Raw genomic sequence first — 22,592 nt, forward strand, 5'->3', positions numbered from 1 at the left:
ACATCTATTGTGAGGGCCCTCACTTTGGCCCCACACTTGTCAATTTCAAGTACTCTTATATACCTGAACTGGGATGTACCCTTACCTCTGCTAGGACTGCCAAGTTCAAGTCCAAAGTTGGGATTATCCAAAATAACTTCAAATACTTCATCATCCTCTGGGATGTTATCTTCAAAGATTTCAACAGTGATGATTTTCATGTTTTCACCGTCACCAAATGTCAATACCTTGAAAGAATAGACGGTAGCATAAGGAGAATGAATCTGCAGTATGTGACTGTTTCTACGAGTCACAGCCATAGATACATTTCAAAGAGATGAAGAAATCAGGAGATATTCTGACACAATTATAAGAATATCATTCATCTGTATTCATGCTGACACTGAACTGATCAATGAGCAGCATTTAAAGAGAGGGCTTACATTGTCCCTTCATAGCCTTAGCAACTGCAATAAAAACCTAAGACAATGACTGAGTGGTTACCTTGTCAATGAATCTGTAATCCAGTCCTCTATCTGCCTCTAAAGGTTGTGTATAGCAGAATACAGTTACAACGCCATATGTGCCTTGTGTGCGTTCAACAGTCAGAGAGATGTTCATGTTGCCTTCATTCACGGTTATTCTGTATGAAAAAAAAAGAATTATACATCTAGGTAAATTTCACTATACTGTATCAACTTGTCATGAAAAAACACCTAGAACCATCAATTCACATTTCACAATGTTAAAAGTGGTTGCACATCTTTGCAGCCCTGATCATTTCTATTACATGAATTTTTCATGATGTTTCTGTTTCCTATATAGTCAGTGTCACGCAGAGCTATGGGTAGCCAGAGATATTGCTGAATAAGATTTGAATTAGCTAGTGGCTTACCTTGCAGAGCTGTTTGCAAACTTAACCACTCCTTGAGTTCCATCATTGGCATAGATAGTGACTTGAGCTAAGGTGTCTGTACGACCTGAAACAAGGAAATAAACATACATGTAGGTCCTTCATTTAATATGTTTTATGTACATGTATGTATGAGGTAACTGTATCTTCTATGTGTCATTTTATATCAACACATATACAATTGTAAAATGTATCTTCAAATTATCATGATGATTTTTTATGATTCTCAACAAATTTGCCATGAATTTAGCTGTTGAAAACCAAATTTTACAAGGAACTGAGCCAATGTAACTTTTTACAGAGCACATACAATAAGTGAATGTGAATACATACTATTAAACTTCATAAATCATAATTGTCATTGAAGTTGCAATGAACATATCCACAATTGTGGGTATTGCTTTGGTAGGTCTACAATGTGTAGTCTAGGCATAGATAGCACATCATTATTGGTCAATAAATGATAATCCGAGATCATAATGAATGAGAGTTACCATGCAGGTTTGTATTATCATTGCACTTACCAAGTTTAGGAGGAGTGTCAGTGGTTGTTGCACTCATTAGCATCACAGATGTCAGATTGACCAGGAAGACTTCATCTAATTCAGGTGTGGTGTCCTTTGAAAATGAATTAAATTGAATAGATTATTAACTGTCCTGTGAAATAGTAACTCAAGAACTGAAAATATGCATGGGTGAACTTGTCAATCCTGATTTCTTAAACTTTTCATTTAAATATTTAGCATATACCAAAGTGGCTAGTGTTCAACCTGGTGATGTAGCCTTTGTTTGTCATATCCACTGCCAGTATTGACTGATGAATTTTTGTCCCTACTAAACTAGAAGTCATTTCATTGCTCACTCAACAGAAGTGACAAACTATTTCTATTCTGATTTGACAAAGATTTCACATTACAACCATTCAGAGTCTGAATTCATCCCAAAATAAAGGGATGAACTGCAGAATTCTTACCTCCAAAATTTGTACTTGGATTGGTTGATTCAAAACACCTTCCTCAAATTCAATAAACCCTGTTCCTGGTATGAAATCCACATTGGGAGAAGCAAGACTGGTTGATGGATTTTGCGGTTCTACTGTTCCACCAAGAATTTCATAGAAAATTCTCACATTTCCTGCAAAACAATTAATGATACACACTCCTTAGCACCTCATCATAGTATTGACATTTCTTTCCTAAAGTGACTTGTATGTGCATAATGCAGTAATTTCCAATCATTTCTCATGAGGTCTGGTTATGATACATTGTATCAACTCTTGCACTCCTGTTTACAGCAGTACTTCTACAAAGCTTCAACCGTTTTTTGGTTTGGAATAATCACTGAGCCTCAGACAAACTTGTAGAACACAGACTATACAGACACCTGTCAAAGGTTTTGATTTTCACCAACACTGAATTTTGAAATTATAAACAAAAAGTTAAGATTGTAACTTACCAATGGAGCCAAATTTCCTTTCTACAATGAGTTCAATGACGGAATCAGATTCATCTGTATTTAATCTGGTAGATCCCGGTGTAAATACAAATATACCATAGGGTTCATCACTGGCTTCTATGGTAATACTTGCTGTAGAACCTTGTTCATCAAGACCAGCTGCTCCTGTCTCAGCAACTCCTATTGTATATTGATCAAAAAAGTCAATCAATACAAAATTACTTAAAATTTTAAACCCTTTCAGATAGAATGCACGTCAGGAACAGAAATTTAGAGCCTCAAACTTTTCCACATTTTTTTCGGTCTACAACTTGTGGGTGCTCATTTTGAAGCTCAAGGACTAAATAAAATTTTCACCAGCCTATTTTTGTGATGATCAAAAATTAAACTTTTCCCTATTGAGTTAACACAGGGTTGGCTGCCATTTTGAATTTCAATTGTTAGTAAATATTGGGTAATTTATTTATTCAGTACTATATTTTGAAAATGAGACCCCTGATTTTTATCTATATTTTCAAAATAGAACTGTGTAAAGTTTCTTCATGGAAAGTTTAAGCAGTCTTTCAATTTCGAGGTGCATACTGCACTTCATGCTAGACTTCCTGGTAGCATAGCTGAATTATCCCAATATATAGGGGTTCAAGCCTGAGAGGGTAAGAACCTCACATCAATTCTGCTACCCTTGGAACACAGGATAAAATAATTTCCATTCTGTAATTGTGTTAAAGGATACAGAAAGCAAGCAAATACTTGGAAAGTGAAAATAACAATTGAAAATTCCAGCACTCCTCCAATCGGAGAAACTTAATTTTGGTTTCTATTATTGAAAAATAATGATGCCAGCTTTGAGAAGTCCTTGTGACAAAATCTTACAATTTCCTATCAACTTTTGAATTCGCAAGAGCACCGGTGGTACATACATATTTTATTATTAACTTATATTGTACTATTTTCTCACCTTCAGTTACAGGTTGTGTCAGTTTTATTGTGTATTCTTCATTGACTTCTGGAGTCTCATCAGTCAGCGCATGGATGGTGATTACTTGAATAGTTTGACCCTAAAATGTCATGAAGATGATAAACATCAGAGCATACGATCAAAGATATGCTGTCCATTGAACAGTCAAATCATCAGACCTGAACAATGTCTTTGCATGCATTTTAATAATCACTTGAAGATGCACTTGACTTACGAAGACATTGGAGTGTAAGAACATTGATATACACTCTGATTTGAATTCAGTAATGTAATTCAGAACCTTGACACATGAATAGAAAGTGATTATTAACTAGACCGTACCTTCAACTACAATTTGTACAGACAGAAAAGATAAACAAAACTTACAATAATTTCTAGTAAAACACCAAATATAAACTAACTATCCGCATACACTAAAAACCCAATGGGTAAAATATGATATACAGTTATATTTACACATGGATTAACATAAAACAGGTCCATGGTTGAGTTCACAAGGCATATCATGATATAGATGAGGTCACAGCATAACATACAGGATATGAAATATATAGTGGAGGACATTTGCTGTTTAAACTTTCATACCTCAGCAAATGTCAGTGTTCCGTTGGTTTCTTGGAAGTTGTTTTCTGGAATGTGATTGCTGACACCCTCAATCACCCAACCAACATGAACTGTGCCTTTAGCTGGGGCTGATCTTTCCACAGTCACATCAAACCGATCACCTGAAATCATATCATTTATATCATTGGTTTGTGTATTTTAAAATTTATTACAAGTGAAAATTTCATTTGATATTGATTCTGTAATAGGGAATCAACTTCCACAGAGATAATGAACATCACGCCTCTTCACTGATCCTTCAGGAAGTGTTGTTGCAATATGGATCATTTCTGAATCATCCATTTATGGGAAGTCACTTAATGATAAGCCATTTCAGCCACTTTCATTCCGGAGATCAGTTTTGAAATGAAATCAGCTGTACTCTTACTTCCCATTTCATAGTTGTACAACTTTCATTGAAAACATCCATTTCTTCCAAATTTTCATCACAAGATTACAGCATAGTTTTTGATATCATCATCTAACTCTTTCTAAGAATCACTTTCTTTTAAAAAGTTTAAAATCAGTGCAAAGCATTGCACTATGATTTCAGTATTCTCTTCTCAATCATTCAATTTGGCTTACTGAACATTTCAGTTTACTTCGATTGTAACACTGCAAAAATATCAATTGGCAGAGACAATAATTTGGTGATACACCATACCACCTGATGAAAGGTTTACTTGTGGCTGATAAAATGCTTAATTCAGCTTCATGAAACTAACTTTTAGAAATATGAATTTGATGTCTATTTGGTTGACAGTACTTGCTAATACTTTACTGACCTTCTTTAACAATGTATGAGAGCACAGTAAATTGGAGTAGACCAGCTACATTGTCATTGGCTAAGATGACAACATTGACAGAACTCCTTGGACTGAGAACACTGCCACCACCAGGGTTGTACAATTCAACTATCAGACTTTCATTCTCCTCAGGTATTGCGTCATCTCGGATACTGATTGTGATTTCTGAAAAAGACATAAACACAAAATTATATGACTATTCTATTCGATGAACTTCAATGTAAAAGTGGAAAAATATAAGTAAATGGTAGAATAAAAATTTATGAATAACAGTACTCTTGATATACTCTTCTCTTCCGATATAATTTCTCCAAGTATTTGGTGCAGTTTTATAAATATAAATATATAATTATAATAATTGTAGCTTTAACTTTGCCGAGGCCAAGGTTCCAAAACATGTGTCAGTAACACAGTTCAGAACTTAATTCTCAATAAGCAGTCCTCCTTGAATGATAACCTCTGGCAAAGTATCACACAAAATGTAAGAGACTTGTTGCATACCTTGTCTTCTTTCTCTAGGAGCAAATGTCAATGTAGCACCATCTGCTATGTAATCTTCATTATCAGTGGCAGTACCACCTGATACATGCCAGGATACAGACACATCACCAATAGCCCCACCTGACATCAAAAGAAATGGGTAGAAATTCTTTCATTTAGAGAGTTAGCACTTGTGTAATGTGACACATATCATAATTGTTTCAATTGTGTCATTTCTGACCATGCTATTTCTGAGCTGTCTTCTGTGAACACTGTGATGAAAATGTAATTTATTACACTGAATTTTGCCGATAGTTTTCAATATTGAGACAATTTGTGTCCATCAAATTAAATAATGTGTAATACAATACCAGCCTCTTAGATATTTGAACACTGGATTTGATTTTGGTAGATTCACATATTACCTTGCAAAGAACTAATTTAGTCATTGTTATTTTGCCACATTACAAAATCTCTGAGTGCATTATAAATACAGATTCATAACACAGTATTTTCTTTACCTGTTCTTTCAACAACCAACTCCACACTCACTGATAGCCCATCTCTTTCTACAACAGCAATAGCCTGGCCATTGTCAGTAGCATCTGGACTACTGCTGTAAATTCTCCACACACCATTAGCATCATCATTACCACCAATGACAACGTCAGCCTCTGTGAGTTGTCCAAGCTGAGCTTGGTTCTGTGGTAGTGGGATCAGGTCAACTAGTCTCACATTTTCAAGCTTCACCTGTAAAATAGATATCATGAGAATCAACTTCAAACAAGACGTACAACTCTAATAAAATCCCTCAATGTATTACTAATAAATAACAAAATGATACATTCTCTGAATGAAATCACACAGACTTAAAAAAAGTATTGCCATGAATAATCTGTTAATTTTCAGTGCAATTTGATTTAACTATTAACATTCATACTGTAAATTTGCATTCAGTAGAGTGAGTAAATTATCCAAACTATGATGGGAAGTGCAATGATCATGCATCTTATAAACAATGAAGAAATATGATTCATCATTTAAAATATGATAATAAGTTATAAAAGAGGTCATTTCCTACCTGGAATGTTTCATCCAACTCCGGAATAGAATCATTAAGGATGACAACACTAACATATCCATGATTTGAACCATCGGGAATCTGGAATGATCCTGTGTTAACCGGAGCAAAGTCAACTCCGGCTTCTGCCTGACCATCATACAATGGTTGTACCTACAGAAAGATCAAGTTTTGATGAATTTTATTGTGATTGAAAAATATAAGTGATGTCCACTGGTTCACTGGTCACTGTGATGGGTATGAGCTAGGGTGGCTATATCCTTACACAGAAATACTGTTCTTTTTCAGTTGAGCTACATGGTAAGTTTCAGACTAAAATAGTTTTGAAAAGCTTAAATAAAGTAAAAAATTATGTGATGATGGGAATCAATGTAAATGTGACGACAACAGTAATTGCTCTCCATTCAAATGCATGTACTGTACGTAAGAAAAGTACATGTATTTTAAAGAAATGACATTTTCTGAACATGTTCACACTATGCAACGTACAAGAGTAAACTACACACTGCTCCTCTGTTGGAACAATGTCCCATCAGAAGTGCGCCAGTCACCAGTTCTTGATACTTTCAAGAAGAACATCAAAACTTTTCTGTTTCGTAGAACAAACTAAATAACTCTTACTCTGTAAAGTGCCATTGAACACCATTGCATTTGGAATTGGGCACTATATAGAAATTCATTTGCTTGATTGATCAATTGATAGATACAAATTTGGTATTAGGATAATTGAGACAAACAAACAAACACACTGATGACTGATAATTGTTACCTTATTCATATCCTTGACATAATAAAAGAACCCAGTTGATGAGTCAAATGATGTACTATCAGCATATAGCGACCACAAACAGTCAATGTTACCACTGTCATCCCTGAACTCAAAAGACGCACAAGCCTTTTCCTTGATACATCTTCCGGCACATTCTCCGAGGGGAAAGGAAGCCTGACTGACATCAATGAAATTCTTGGGCTGTCCCACCATGCTGCCTTGTAGGGGTGACAGGTAGTAGTCAAGGAGGGACTGGCCACCTTTTGTGGCAGCTGTTACGAGGTCTATTTCCTTCGTACTGTAGAAGACTTCTAAATCTCCAAATGTACCATGGCTGCGATGGACCAAGTTGAATAATTAATTATATCAAGAAGCTAATATTGTTTTTAAACATTACATGAATTTCTGCACAACTAGTTCCTGTCTTAAAGACAGGTATAAATCATTATCATTCATAACACCCATTTGAAATACCAGTACTAGTAAATAACTTTGTTTAATTCATGGAATTTTTGTCACAGCACAATAGAAATAGTCAGTACTCCACAACATTGACAAAAATTTTTATTTGTAACTCTTCCTAATTGGGACATCTGAACAGATGAAGGTCATATGACCTGAAAATGAAGTCAAGGCTTCTGAAACTAAAGATTACACTACATTCAAAATAATTTTAATTTCAAAAAGAAGAGTTCTCAGTAGAAAAACTCACCTTCTATTAACTCTGATATTAGCCACAGAATTGCCTTCCTCTTCCACTACAACATTCTTCATGTCTGCAAACTCTACTATACCATGTGGATTATCATTGGCCTCTATGGTAACAGTGGCTTCTGACTGGGGTCCAATAACACCACCACTGGTGGCGCTCATCAGAGTCAACTTAATTTCCTTTTCAATGAAGAAATATATGCATTTATCAAAGACCAACCAGTACATGTTTCCTGAAATACCATTACACCCCAGTGTGTGTGTGCTACCTTGGAACAACATTGATTTGCTAAACATTAATTATAAACAATGGAATAGTACTACACTCAAAAAATACAAGTATCAGATTTTTGAAAATAAAATAGAATAAAATAAGATTTCATGATCAATGTTTTACCAGGTTGGCATTGCAAGTGATGTGACAGTCTCAAATGCATGTTTGTTCACGGATCAAAATAAACAGAGAGCACAGTCAAGTATTTCAATGAGATTTAACGATGTAGCACTAGAGCAAATACAGCAATGTGAAGCCAATTTGTTTGTGATCAAATTTAAAATTTGTATCCCTTACACCATTAATCAATTCAAGTTAATGATAAATCATAAACAACTGTCAGCTTTGATGACTTCTGATAAATCTATGTTTTGTGTCACTTTCTCAAATCATCAGCATCAGAAAATCTATGTAGCCTTAATGCTTGTGGTCACACCCAGTAAATCTAGCTGCCACAGAAACAGAAGATATATAACATTTTGGAATACTGTAACACCACTACAGATATCAAGGAAATTTGCTTGGCAAATTAAATATCCAGAAGTAAGCTGGGAAAGATGGAAAGGAGGAAGTCTTTCAGAAGAAAACTCAAATGTTACAAAGATTTCTAACCTCTCTCTCCTCTGGTACATCATCCGCTAAAATTTCAAGTCGGAATGTTTCATGTGTCATTGTAGATAGAAAATACATGACACCACCAGTGGGCCTAACGTCTTCTGATGCCAGATATCCTGAAAATACGGTGATATGAAAAATATAATGAAAACAGCAACATATTTGATTTTTTGTCATTATAAATGTCACACTCATAGACACTAAGAAAGATCAAGATTGTGCTGTTTTGACTTGGTTATCTCATATTTTCATTCAATGACTCTGTGCTATAGTTGTCTAATCAGCTGACTACAAGTTCAATTTGAATTCCAAATATAGCATCATTCCTACCTCATTACTTGTCATACAATCAGTCTCAAGATGAACTGTAATACTGTTTTGAAAAAAGCCCTTGAAAGAGTGACTTACCATTGAGAGTAGCTTGCCACTCAACGGCCACAACACCAGCAGTACCACCACCTCTGACAACAGTTACATTCAATATTCTGCTTTCACCTTGTTGGGGTTCTTCAACCAAAGTGTTTGTGAATGCAAAGTCTACGTCAAAATGATAAAAATACACCATTACAACATGGCTGTCAGTTACAGATTGATAGTGACACATAGTGCAGGATTGAGGTACAAGAATATGCAATATTTCTAATAGACTCTTACCATCAGATTTGCATTTGCATATTCAAATGATACTCATTCATGCATTTGTAATTAATGAATACTTTTCTGTTGCCTTTAAATGTTTGACTTTCAGAGGGATAACACACTTATCCCATTAGGAATATGATCAGAGCTAGCATACTGGCTACTGTTTCATTTCTAAATTGTATGAATGACAATTACTAACAAATAAATAAACTTAAGCAATGCATGACATGTGAGTAAATGCCACTATACAACATCTTGAACAACATCATGGAATTTACAGTCAAGTTTAGATTATTCAGGAATTTCATACCAAAACTGCTTAAACTGTTGAAAAAATAGAACTTTTTGCCATGAAATTGATTACATGTATTTATAAGACCACAATCTTGAACTCTTGCTATGATTAGAAGTAAACTTTTTAACCACAATGCATTTCAATATCCTGTACTTTGCCTCCACTAGCACAAGACAAATTTAAAGCTATTTGTAGTAGCAAGAAACTGAATGAACTATGGTAGTTAAACTGTGTTATTACCAAATCTTCCATTAGGATCATCTGATGGCAATATTGTGATGGTGGCAGTGGTTGGAGATCCCAACACAGCGCCCCCAGTGATCTGATCAAGAAGTCTGATCTCAAAGGTCTCGTCCATCTCAGGGATGCTATCATCAATGATATCAACTGGTACTCCTTTGTAAGTTTCACCACTCAGTAGAATGACATCAGAAGATGAAACGCTGTAGTCAATACCAGCCTGGGCTGTTACAGGAACCACCTGGAATCTTACTGTAATCTGCCAATGAAAAACAAAAATAGTTAGATTCATTGTTGGGATGTAAAGTATTTTGTAAGGATTAATTTGATTGGTTATGAAAACAGATGTAATGTCTTATCTTAGCTTGGATTTTCTGCATATGCCAGTATATGGTATCAGTTGTATGTACCACTAAGTCTGACAAAACACATAATATCATTTCTCAAACTCCACCATCATTCGCTAAACACATTTAATGTGTTCTAAAAATGACTTTACCTCTCCAAATGAGCCAGCAGTTCTAGTGACATTGATGAATGGACCTCTGTGGTCTTCACTGACTGATATCTCAGTATTTGATAACTGTAACACTCCATTAGCATTGTCATTTGCTATGATTGCAATCTGGGCAATGCTATCCAAACCAATCCTTGGTGAACCTTCAACTATTTCATGTGTGAAAAAAGATACAGAGGAGCATAAAAAATAGAATTAATAAGACATAGGTAAAGGCTAACAATTTCAGTGAATATATCCATACATGATTATCTTACCTTTTATGTGAAACTCAACAATAGACTATCAAAGCTCCCAGAAATGTAAACTCCAGCCAGTATCACTCTTAAAGTCAGTTTTAACTCAAAACAAGTCGGGTTGGTTGTTACTTTAAAACCCAATCCAACTTATGTATGTGTGCTTCCAATGCCCAACTTGTAGCAATTCATTACAGCATACAAACTCTGTGTAATATAGTACATCCATTCATATGCTCACCTGGTCTGTTCTGTGGGTTGCTGATTAAAATCACATCTGTGATATAGACGAAAACAGACTCAGACATTTCAGGAATACTATCATCCAACAAATCAATCTGTATATTAGCTTCTGTTTGACCATCCTGCAAAACCACTGAGCTCTGAACTGGGATAAAGTCTTCATACTCTTTAGCTCGGCTGAAAGCAAAATGAGATATTGACAGATAACTTTAAAACGTAAATACAAAATGAGACCTCATGACCTATGTTTCATATTACATTATTCAAGGAGTTACCGGCATGGAGACACTGATTTCATCCATTCACTGAATTTGTTAGCCCCTGTTTTTCAAATGCATTCTTTTGACAAAATAATGTTTTTATAAAATTTCATCCTCTGGCAGGAAATACAATCTACATCACGTGCTGAGTATGCATGTAAATTTTGACAAAACTTGCCATCACAAGTCTTGATAACCATTAAACTATGGCTAATATCTCTTCCTTGACAAGAAATGTTGACATAACAACATACCTGGTAAATGTTGGCAGATTTGGTAAAGTTTCACCCTGGTTCAAGGTGGCATACTCAACTCGTACTGCGCCAACTTTACCATACTCACGAAGAATCTATCGGAAGAAAAAAGAAAACATATGATAGCTGTATGGAAATCTTCCAAGAGAAGATGGATATTCTGTTGAATATCGGGCCTCACCTTCTGTCTGATTTTATTCTGTCAGTGTTAGAATGTTTGTGTCAAATATTGATAATGATGAATCATTAAGAGGTAACCCTCTATAGCCTGAACCCCTATACACATATACCAGTACATGATTCAGATAAGTCACCAGAATGTAAGGTCTGATTATGCATGATTATATCTCTTCAGTCTCTGTATATGATACGTCTTATACCTTTTACGTTATAACTGATAGGTCACTGTATATGACATGATGTCATTGTGATTTACCTTCAAGGTGACATTTCTGTTTCCTTCCTCTGTAATCACAGGTCGTGACATTGGTGAGAATACAAATGAACCGTAGGGATCATCATTGGCTGCAACGGTTACTGTAGCAACAAGATTTGAGGTTTCTCCAAGCCTACCATTGGAGGGATTGGTTAACTCAACGGTGAATATTTCATCCAACTCTGGTATCTGGAAATTTAGAAGAGATAAATCTCATTTTAATGATTTGAAGAGTAAAAAGATGTTATTTTGCTGGTTTTATGAGTTGAGTCAATGTGAGTGTACTATGATTTCACTCTTACAACATTAATCAGGAAAGAATTGTTTGTATATCGTATTTTCATGAAACTTGTGATTTCATTGACTAATGTGTTCAGTTTTCTTGTCAAACAGCCAAAATTCACTCAACAAAAATTATCTAACATTGCTGGTATTTTTGTCCAGAAAGTTTAAAAAGCAAAACAACCCTTATCCCTTACATATCCTTAATTAATGCTGTAGTAGAGAGACACTCAAATGCAAGATAAAATGTGATTCTCATTGAAAACAAGAAATGCTTCCATAACACGTCTGTCGCTTTTATACAATTTAACATCATTGTAAATTTATTTTAATGATGTCATTTCATCATTTTATTGAGTTTTAGGAAACTGGAATTAAACTGTCCAATATATGAAAACCACTGTACATCAGCAAGTAAACAGAGATAACTACAGTAGTAAAACTAATGCCTGGTTGATAATATACACCGTAAGGACATGTATAGCAAATTTCTATCATCCAAAATATCAGATGGAAACTTACAGCATCAGAGAGAATTTGAATCTCAATATTTGCACTGTACTGGTTTACTGCAAATGTAACTTGTCCATTCTGAAACAGTAGGTCATCTGTCACGTTGGTTTGTGGATTTGAAGGGTGAGTCTCCACCTGCCAGTCAACCGTAGCTTCACCCAATGCACCACCTGCACGGATTACCTGGATATAGGGAGTAGGAAAGTTACAAACTTCACACTGGGTGGAGAATTTTGATGATAAACCTGTACCTGTTCTTAATCTTACCTTCATTATAAGTACATGCACTTTTTGTACTGTCATTGTGGTATCTCACATTTTTATCAAGAATTTACCTTCATTGGCATAGCAGGATAAATCAACTTCTTCAACACAGGGGTTGTCACATGATTCAAACACAGTAATGTCACAATACAATTACAATACATACACTCTTACATCACCATAACTATCTCGATAGATAGATACCTATTTTATTGATAAATGGTGCTCACCTCAAGGACAGCAACACTGAGACCACTGTTTTCTTCATCCACAATGACTGACAATGAAGTATCTGCAAACTGGAACACTCCATACGCGTTGTCAGAACTCTCTATGATTACTTGAACCGTGGATCCGATACCAGTTGATGCTGTGGAATTTACAATACAATATGGATTAAGTTTATAATCTGAAATGCCATAACTGGTAGATTTTCATTCCCTCATGATACAATGCTTTCATTACAACATGTAGAAAGACTACTCATCCTTGTTCCCTCTGTAAAAACATGCATTCTTATTGTTGACAGACTATTCATTTTAGAATCTAAACTACGATTTTTACAACAATATGAGCTATACCATTACACTGTTTGTTGTATTATGACCTGTCTTGTGTTAGTTAAGTACACGCTTTATAATGAGAAACAACGAAGCATCTCTGAGCACCGACAAGACGAGTGACAAAATTCCCAAAGGGCAGATCTACGATAGTTCTATCTCAGACATGTACATCTAGACAGACCTGAACATTTAAGAGATTACTACATCCATGAAAGTCAAATACGTAGGACTATACATCTTTTTATTGAATTACCATATACATCAACTCCTTTGACTATAGATTTAAAGATAACAATTAGCAAATATATTTCATTTTGAACCTGACCAATTAGCTGAAAGCAGTGACCCTCTCCACTGAAGGAATATATGTAGACCAAATTACAAACGATTTTTTTGGAACAGTCAATGATGTGAAGAGAGTATAGAGACGACATGTGATCATTTCTAAGAGAGAGAAGTACAGTGTTCTGTAAATCCCTTGGTGAATACATGTGAGATTTCACAGGTTACATTTATCAGAGAGATTCGCAATTACTGAAATTCAAATTCCTTATCCCGTTTATGGACTAACACATATGATATATAGCTTGATTTTCTCATAATGCATTATATTTACATGATGTGCAGGCAGAAATCACAATTTGATCACCGAGTTACTTCAGAGTTATGTTATCCAAGACCATGAGAATTTAAGATTACAGGAAAACAGTGTCACCAGTACAGAACTACCCCGGTAAATCTTTGCAGTAATTCCCTTTCATTGCCATTGCCTTTCAAAGTATTATAACTGTAATTTTGAATTTGGGACTGTCTCATGAAATGCTTCTGATTGTTAAAATGTGAAATAAAATTATTGGATCAAATCGAATGTTACATCCAACTTTCAACAGTTGTATAAGAAAAGATTTCAGTGGTAAAAAATAAAAAATGATGGACAATGGAGGTGAAAAGGTTTTATGCTGCCATGAAACTTATCCCATACTGAAGTTGTAACTGTATGTACTCATTTGAAAATTTAAACACCATGAGGTAACTACAAACTACCGTACTGTGCTTAGAATTATTGCATAATAACTGGATGTTTACAGCATAGTTTTTGTGGTTTTTACAGTATTTATGATTAAATCATTTATTTTGACAGAAATAACAGCAACATACTCCACTAATATCAACAAATTGACAATGAAAAATAGTCATCTTCAGATCAGAATGTAAAGGCAAAGTAAAAAACCAATGGGTTCATCTTTTATAGGCCTAACAAGACTTTTACAAACAACATCATTTTGCATTCATATCATGGAGAACTATGGATGTTCTGGTACACTGATATTTGCACAAATGACCATCTGTACAAATAGTACTTTTCAACACCATGTAAATTGCTGTGATTTCCATCAACAGAAAAGTTCTGATGTGTGAAAACATGGTCACGTGATGTTTAGGATGATAAAAAGACAGTGTACACTTTTACAGTATTAAAGACGAAGACAATTTACATAAGAATAAGGTGACATACAGTAAGTCCGCAGTGATTGGGGGAATTAAAGTGCATGCACTGACCAAACAGTGTGTTACCATCACCATTGATAATTATGTGTCACAAAATTTCACTTGCATTGCATTGCATTGCATTGCATTGCCACCTCTACAAAGACACTCATGCACCCAGAAGGATTAATTTAAACCCACTCTCAGGATGGGATGGATAACATGAGGAGATCTACATGTATAGGGATTTGTGAGTTAGAACACCACCTTTCACCATGATTGTATGTGACATTGCATATTCATGGAATAACACTTTAGGAAAGACAACGGGGAAACAGCACGGGATTTTCATTTGCTCAGAACAATTGCAGAATTTTGTGAGGCACCAACAAAAGCATCAAGACCTGTCTATGTAACTAACCGCAAAAAGTAACTGAGGAAACAGTTGGCATGGTATCAGTTGCTGGGGTAACTACACATAACTCACCATCATCTACAAGATGAGATACAATCCAAAATGATGCAGTCAAGACATTGTATGAAGTAGGAGTATAGAATTGACAGACAACATAAGTTATCAGTTCATCAAAATTTTTGAACAACAATTGTAATATCAAGTACATGCTGAACATTTCATAACATATATATTATGCCAAAATGTCTGATCTCATTAATATTTCACGAAATACATGACTACAAAAAATTTTCTAGCAACAGTTGGTGTGCCGTTGTATGATTTATCTGCCAGAGTACAATTAATATAAATTAAATGTCATTCAGATTAGTGCATGATTGAAGTAATTCTTAAAATGATTATTAATGAAAGATAATATTATATAGGGCTCAGCCCTTGGTGTCGCGCCTTGAGATTAAAAATGTTATTTGTATGGATTCATGATTAGTAATCATAAAGGATATAATAGAATTAATTGTTACTTTCTATATACGTTTGTACAAGTATGACCGGTTTACCCTCTGATGACAGTTCACGTACACGATGTCAGACCCTGTAGGTATTTGTGTTATGTGTAAAAAAGTTTGACCTAAATTTGCAATTTTTACCATGATTACTATCTATTGTGTTTAACAAGGGACGTATTGTGCCATCATTAACTTTGCAATAGTAACTGTAACGCCAAACTTCGGATATTGTAAGCTGAAAACCAGGGTTACTTCTAAAAACGGGTAAATTTTGCATATAGTTATTGACACAGAGGGCGCTTTTCTAAGATTCAATCCCAGCATTCTTTGCGAATGTTCTCGTTCATATGCACGACAGTTTTCTCTCTTCTTTTAATTTTTAGGCGTGATAAGAAATTTTGTATAAGCGACAGGGTGGATAATAATAATTACTCGCTAATAGAAAAGATATATTTTATTAATGGCATGTTATAAAATAATAGAGAGTACGTTTCGAATTTGTTTATTTACGAGCACTCAAAAAAACATGGCGGCGCCCACGAAAGAAGGGTACACTTCCGGTTACTCGCATAGTATATTATAAATAAGCGCATGCGTAGTCAGTAAGCCGCTGGCGCGACTATTATAAATGACATGCAAAATGTTGACATTTATTCTTCTGCCACAGCTATAGTGTCTGTGACTGTCATTTCAGTGTCTACTTGGTTCTTTCTACATCTTTGCAACAACCACTCTGTCATCCACTTATTCTTATATCCTAATACTGGTACAGTGTACACCGGTATTATTATCACTTATTCAATCTCTATGCTGTTTTTGTAAAACCATCTCACTTGTTACTGAACTGTGATCATAGCACTAGAGTTCTCTCAGTAATACAACTACAGCCTGATGGTTTTACTGAACCCATAATCACACACATCTGGTCTGGTAACTGTCCAACTTTCTTGCACACACTTTCTTAGAACACAATATTCACTAGCTTGTGAAAAGGTCTGATAATGGCAGAATACTATCATTTCAAAGCATGCCGAATAATTCATTCAAGATATTGTCTTTATGAAAAGATTGTTGGACTATTTGATGTTCACAGCTGGCAATGAATGAAAACTTGATTTACAATGACAGATAAATTTAAACATGATATGACTTGCTCACTTATAGAAAATGAATAAAATGTCAATCAGTTTGACCTTAGGTGACCTTACCTCCTCCTGCAGGGTTTGACAACTGAACTTCAAACATTTTATCAAGTTCAGGTACATTGTTATCGATGACAGTTATGTCAATGTATGCATATCTTTGTTGATCTGTGAAGGTCAAGACTCCACCACCACTCTGCAAGGAAAGTAATATGATTAAAAATCACGTAAAAATGGAACTTTGCAGAAGACATTGTTGTACAGCACTTGAAAACAAAGTCTGTCTACTCCAGTAGTTTTGTGACTGCTGGTATATGGCAAAAGTGGGTAGCTGGGAGGGGACTCTAAGAGTACTGGTAAGAGAAAAACAGACAAGGCTAGCTCATTCATTTGTGATTACGAAGTTGTTTCTTCCATCAAATCAATATACTATCAGTATTTTTAATTCTACATTGACAACATAATACTTAACTTCAAAGTTCTTTATGATCAGTACTATGTGTGAGTTAGGAAGATTTACGAATATCACACTGGATGCACACACAGAGTGATAATAAACACCAGTATCAGTCATACTATGATTTTTATCTTCATTTTGCTAAATGGAAGAGAGATGCTCCATTTCTATATGAACAATTACAAATCAATCAAATTACAATGTATTTAATTGATATGTCCCAAGTTGGCAGATATCTTACCATGAAATCTACAGGACTTTTACCAGCAGAGACAGCCGTCCTGTCAAATGTTCTCCATTCCACAGACACTGTTCCTGACAGACCCTGAGCTCTGACTACCAGTAACGACACCACACCAACAGTCTCTGGAACTCTCACTTGTACTGGCTCTGTGGCGGGGGGTATCATTGGATCATTTGGACTTGGAGGTGGACCGTCAGAAAACTGTAAGATTCCTTGTGGATAGTCACTTTCACTGATGACAATTTTGTTAGTGTCTGCATTTGGATCGATGCTTGCACCGCTGGTGTTGGTTGTTCCCGTTATACCATCATCAGACATTGGATGATGACTGACTAGCACTATCTCAAATTCTTCTTCAAATTCGGGCAGTGTGTCGTCATTCACTGTCACAGTTATAACCTGTTAAACAATATATAGATATCAAGCAATGTTACCACTGACTGAGATGATTGGGCTTTGTGCTGGAAATCTGCAATCACTGTGACAGTTGAACAAATTGTTGTTTTAACTATCCTATTGAAATACCTTACTTTTGTTCTTATTTGATCACAGACTGATATCAATAATATTGCAAAAACAGGAAGTCATGTTGTTGTGTCATGTTTTCGTAAAAGTAGCATTTAACTGCTTTTGAGTTCTGCCTTATTTTTATAAACAACTGTATTTTGTTAGGACTGAAATAGCATCTGCAGTTGCAAATATTGACTAACTGTAGCTTTCTGTAAAGTTTGTTTGAAAAACAGATGGCAAGTAGAAAACATTGTCACAATTCTTAGGTTAGATTAAAAAATAATACATAACAATTATTGTTCGTAGCATTGTTATAGATTTTTGAATAAAAACAAAAGTTAAAGAAAGACAAAAATTCCACATACTCCTTGTCGAACACCATTGGGAAACTCCACAGTCCCAGATACAGTCACAAAATCATCTGTTGCTAGGGGATACCCATCTGTCAGCTGATGTATTTCCCAGGGGATGGTGACAGTTCCTTCATCACCACGGTTACGAATGATGTTGCAGATGAATTGGGAGTTCTCATCGGAATCAGGTGAGACAATTTCATTGCAAGGTCCATCAAAGCCAAACAAACCATTGGCATTGTCACTTTTCAATACTGTAAATAAGGACCAAGATGTTGTTGTTACTTGTTAGCCTGAAAATTGACTGTCCAACAAATTCACATATTTTCAAACCAAGAAATCAATGTGTTTTGGTTTGATTCAAGTAAAGGTAGAAACAGAGATCAACAGTAAAGAATTCTTCCGATACTGATAAAATTTCTGATTCATGGTTGGCAAACTTAATTAGATAAAATGAAGAAACTCCAACTTTTAAAGAAAGTCTCATAAATCTTTGAAATAACTTGTGTCACTAGAAAACAAAATACCCTAAGTGTATTTCAGCTTTCCACAACAGTAGTTTGACAAAACTATCAATGCAAGATCAACTTAGCAACAAACAGGTTTTTTGTTTAGTAACACCAACAATCTGGTAAATCATACTATGGTTTCCAATGTATATTATATGTACGGGCTCTCCTTGGTAAGTTGATGTGATACTATATCACTTACTGATGACATCAGGAATGACATCACAACTGCTAAATCAAAATCATTCACTTTTGCTCATCAAAATCAGATAAAAAAGACAGATTAAATGCGACATTTAGCCAATACTTGATGGCAATTTGAAATCTCGATGGCAATTTGAAATCTCGACGGCAATTTGAACTCTCGAGTTGAAACTAGCAAAATGCTTCAACTGACCTGTGAGCAATGCAGTAGAATCATCATCAGATTTCCTAACACCACCTTTCACTGAGAGTAAATTCAATGTGAACACTTCATTGCCTTCCTCCTCTGTATCCTGAACTGAATGGATTTGAATCATCTGCTGTCTGATGCCAGGCTGGTACATTAAGTAACCTGATATCGGGGTTACGTCTTCCCTGGCTGGGTACTCCCACAATTCTGATATTTCACTGCAGAGACAAGCAAAGATTCAGGTTATAAAGCTAGAGTATTCAAATACAAGTACAATGGTTTGCTTTCATCAGTAGACAGAGAAGGCATCGGCAACAAATAATGAGAAACAGTGAAATATTGTTGATGTATGTATGCAGATAACTACCGGTAGATCCATCTAAAATGCACTGTATGATGTAGCTCCACATATTCAGAAATTTGAAGCAAATTTTATCTATAATATATACTATCACAAATAAGACAGTGGAAGTGATATGAAAATTCTGAAATGTGAAAAATAAGGAAATACTAGGTAGAGGAGATACTTACTTTGGTTCTAGTTTTCTGCTATATACCCTGACATCTTGAAGCAATCCTGTGTACTGATATGTGCCTTGTGGATGAGCACCAACCCACAGCATTCCTGAACTGTCAGCAATCTGTTGTGCTGCTAGATACCTACATGCAAGAGAGATATATCTTCCATTAATGTAACAACAGCACAAGGCAACCTCACCACTTGTGTGAATTGTAATCAATTTAATTTTTTGTACACTTGAATTTTCAGCAGCAACTTCACATCTGTAATGATAGACTGGACTATATAACTGTAATATCAATGCAAGACTTAGTGGGCTGCAGAAAAAACAACTTGAACAATAGAAGAATATTTGATTGACAATTATTGTTTTGACAATTATAACACACTGTACAAGTACTAACAAAATGCCAATACACACATGTAGCTGTGATTTTCAAACATCATGACTTTAATGTTCACTGCTTTAGTGAGAATGTATTACATATTTGACTTAAATATTTTCCCATATAATAAATACTTGTTTTGAAAAAAATTATGTGCTGTGCCATTCATGATATAGTAAAAATATTACTGCACATTAATGAACAGTAAGTAATACAAAGACATAATTATTATGATATATGAATTAACATATGATGGTTTACCTTGTACAAACATTAGAAATACTGTCTACTGCAAAGACAGAAAAATGACATGAATAATTTCCTAAACATCACCAAATATCCACTGGGTGTTATATACTTACATTGTAGCAATGTATTGACCATCAATATAGACATCTGCCATAGCATTGTTGATGTTGAGTACAATTAGATGCCACATACTGTCAGACAGGTTAGAATTGGGGATACTGATAGACACAATGTGGTTGGACTGAAAGAGAAAAACGGGTAGTAAAAGTTGAGATATTGTACTTGTCTTACAAAAAGCAACTGATGATGAAGAGGCTGATGATACAGCTTTATACTCAGTAAGACTGTCGGGTAGTGGTACTTGAAGGACCAGTCACGGTAATTTTTGATGATTTTTTCACTATTTTTGTTTTGTATATGTCATGTTGAAACATCAACGATTTAGCTTGTCAACACAGCGTCTGTATGACTGTGTAAAATGCACTATAATTATAATAATTTTTGTTTACACATGAATTCTAGTCGGGACCAGCATTGTAAACAACACAGTTTTACACATTTACAGACTAGGTTTACCAGCTGAATACAGTGTATCTCAGCATGCTTTTGGGGAGTAGAACATGAAACTGTTGTTGACATTAAAGACAAATAAATGTGAAAAAAATCATAAAACGTTACAGCTGCTGGCCCTTTAACACATAACATGTGTTGCCTTATTGAATACTGACACTGTTGCATTGTTGTTAATTATCATACTTACTTCTAAAAAGGACATAACAAAATTCACCAGAAGCTTACCGCTGTAAAATCAGTTCCATACTGAAGTTCAACCGTTGTAAATGGACTGGCTGTTAGTTTCAGTCCATAGTAGGTTTTGGTAAGATCATCACTTGTCTTTGCAATGATGAAACCGTTACAGTCTTCTTGTGGTTGTACCCATGCACTCATTGCAAACCCTGTCCTGATCTGTGCTGGGTCTGGTTGATATGCAGAATCCACAGTCACATATGCATCTATAAAGTGTGAAAAACATCAAAAATTAATACCTCATGCATCCACATGTTAAAAATGCCATAATGTTAAGATACAAACAATGACATTATCATTTCATTTTCATAATTCATATTTCACACTTCTTGATCAGTATCAAGTCTTCATCTCTATACCTGCAGATCCATTAAATGACAAGACTTTGGTGCCAGTGTGAGGGCGCTTCATGTTTGGTACTTCTTCTACTCCAGAGTCTTCATCATAGGAACCAAGGAAGAGTAGATCCTTGAGACTTGGCATCAGTCCAGATATGGCATCAGTGAACAATTCCCACACAACCTGAAAGCATATGAAGTTTGTCACCAATCAGTTTGCCATTAGTCAGTTTAACTGGGAATGCAATGACCAGCAAGTGAGTAAAACTAATGATTACAGGGAAGGAGTCATTGGAACTGTGCCTAAAGTTTGCATGGGCCCCATACGACCAAATACTGTATCCAAGGTACGTTGGTGACTGACGAAAGTTAAATCTTGTTTGTCATAATGTACATCTAAAAATTAAATATTGCAGCTATGTTGATGTGATGCATTTACATATCACGCATGAAATATGTTGTTTGTAAACATGACAGTCACATTCTGACAACTGCTTCCCTTTAAGGATATCTTAAATTACACCATTTTGCAACCTTTAATAATAGGAGAATAAAGCAGAAAATAAAGTGTGCAAATATGCAGGTATTTCTCCTTTCTTGGTCGGCATACAAATCTTCAAATCTATTCATTCAAGGATAATGTAAAAATATTTATTAAAAATATTTGCACGTTGATGTCTGGGACATGAAATTCACCAAGCAATGAAACATATGACACTCTATATCTACATCAGAGCAGTAAAGGAATGTACAGCTATTGTACATGAACCAGTTCATCCAATTTCCCTGAAAACAGGGCCACACTGACTATTGATACCAATGGGTTTGGGTCAAACTGTATTAGCATGTATCACTCTGTCTTAC

General features: G+C 35.2%; 1 protein-coding gene across 3 annotated transcripts in view; it reads right to left on the bottom strand.

Annotated features, from left to right (window-relative positions):
• The window catches only part of LOC139122042 (adhesion G-protein coupled receptor V1-like), a 95,981-nt gene that overhangs the window by 50,967 nt on the left and 22,422 nt on the right, over window positions 1-22,592 (bottom strand). For 2 of the 3 annotated variants that reach the window (XM_070687407.1, XM_070687406.1), the window contains 32 exons: window positions 21,750-21,912; window positions 21,382-21,596; window positions 20,697-20,824; window positions 19,960-20,088; window positions 19,432-19,646; window positions 18,538-18,779; window positions 17,660-18,061; window positions 17,028-17,157; window positions 15,320-15,391; window positions 13,078-13,217; window positions 12,593-12,766; window positions 11,789-11,977; window positions 11,353-11,447; window positions 10,837-11,015; window positions 10,342-10,508; window positions 9,843-10,101; window positions 9,074-9,202; window positions 8,663-8,781; window positions 7,778-7,956; window positions 7,066-7,399; window positions 6,297-6,449; window positions 5,737-5,965; window positions 5,237-5,356; window positions 4,715-4,900; window positions 3,912-4,051; window positions 3,306-3,405; window positions 2,348-2,527; window positions 1,866-2,026; window positions 1,417-1,510; window positions 875-959; window positions 484-622; window positions 86-227 (listed from right to left, as the gene is read on the bottom strand). In XM_070687407.1, the coding sequence (XP_070543508.1) occupies window positions 86-227; window positions 484-622; window positions 875-959; window positions 1,417-1,510; window positions 1,866-2,026; window positions 2,348-2,527; window positions 3,306-3,405; window positions 3,912-4,051; window positions 4,715-4,900; window positions 5,237-5,356; window positions 5,737-5,965; window positions 6,297-6,449; window positions 7,066-7,399; window positions 7,778-7,956; window positions 8,663-8,781; window positions 9,074-9,202; window positions 9,843-10,101; window positions 10,342-10,508; window positions 10,837-11,015; window positions 11,353-11,447; window positions 11,789-11,977; window positions 12,593-12,766; window positions 13,078-13,217; window positions 15,320-15,391; window positions 17,028-17,157; window positions 17,660-18,061; window positions 18,538-18,779; window positions 19,432-19,646; window positions 19,960-20,088; window positions 20,697-20,824; window positions 21,382-21,596; window positions 21,750-21,912 (5,389 nt within the window). The remainder of the gene's footprint in view (window positions 1-85; window positions 228-483; window positions 623-874; window positions 960-1,416; window positions 1,511-1,865; window positions 2,027-2,347; window positions 2,528-3,305; window positions 3,406-3,911; window positions 4,052-4,714; window positions 4,901-5,236; window positions 5,357-5,736; window positions 5,966-6,296; window positions 6,450-7,065; window positions 7,400-7,777; window positions 7,957-8,662; window positions 8,782-9,073; window positions 9,203-9,842; window positions 10,102-10,341; window positions 10,509-10,836; window positions 11,016-11,352; window positions 11,448-11,788; window positions 11,978-12,592; window positions 12,767-13,077; window positions 13,218-15,319; window positions 15,392-17,027; window positions 17,158-17,659; window positions 18,062-18,537; window positions 18,780-19,431; window positions 19,647-19,959; window positions 20,089-20,696; window positions 20,825-21,381; window positions 21,597-21,749; window positions 21,913-22,592) is intronic. The other variant, XM_070687408.1, reaches the window with a different exon arrangement.

This window comes from Ptychodera flava, chromosome 21 (assembly GCF_041260155.1).
Source record: "Ptychodera flava strain L36383 chromosome 21, AS_Pfla_20210202, whole genome shotgun sequence".
Classification (NCBI taxonomy): domain Eukaryota; kingdom Metazoa; phylum Hemichordata; class Enteropneusta; family Ptychoderidae; genus Ptychodera; species Ptychodera flava.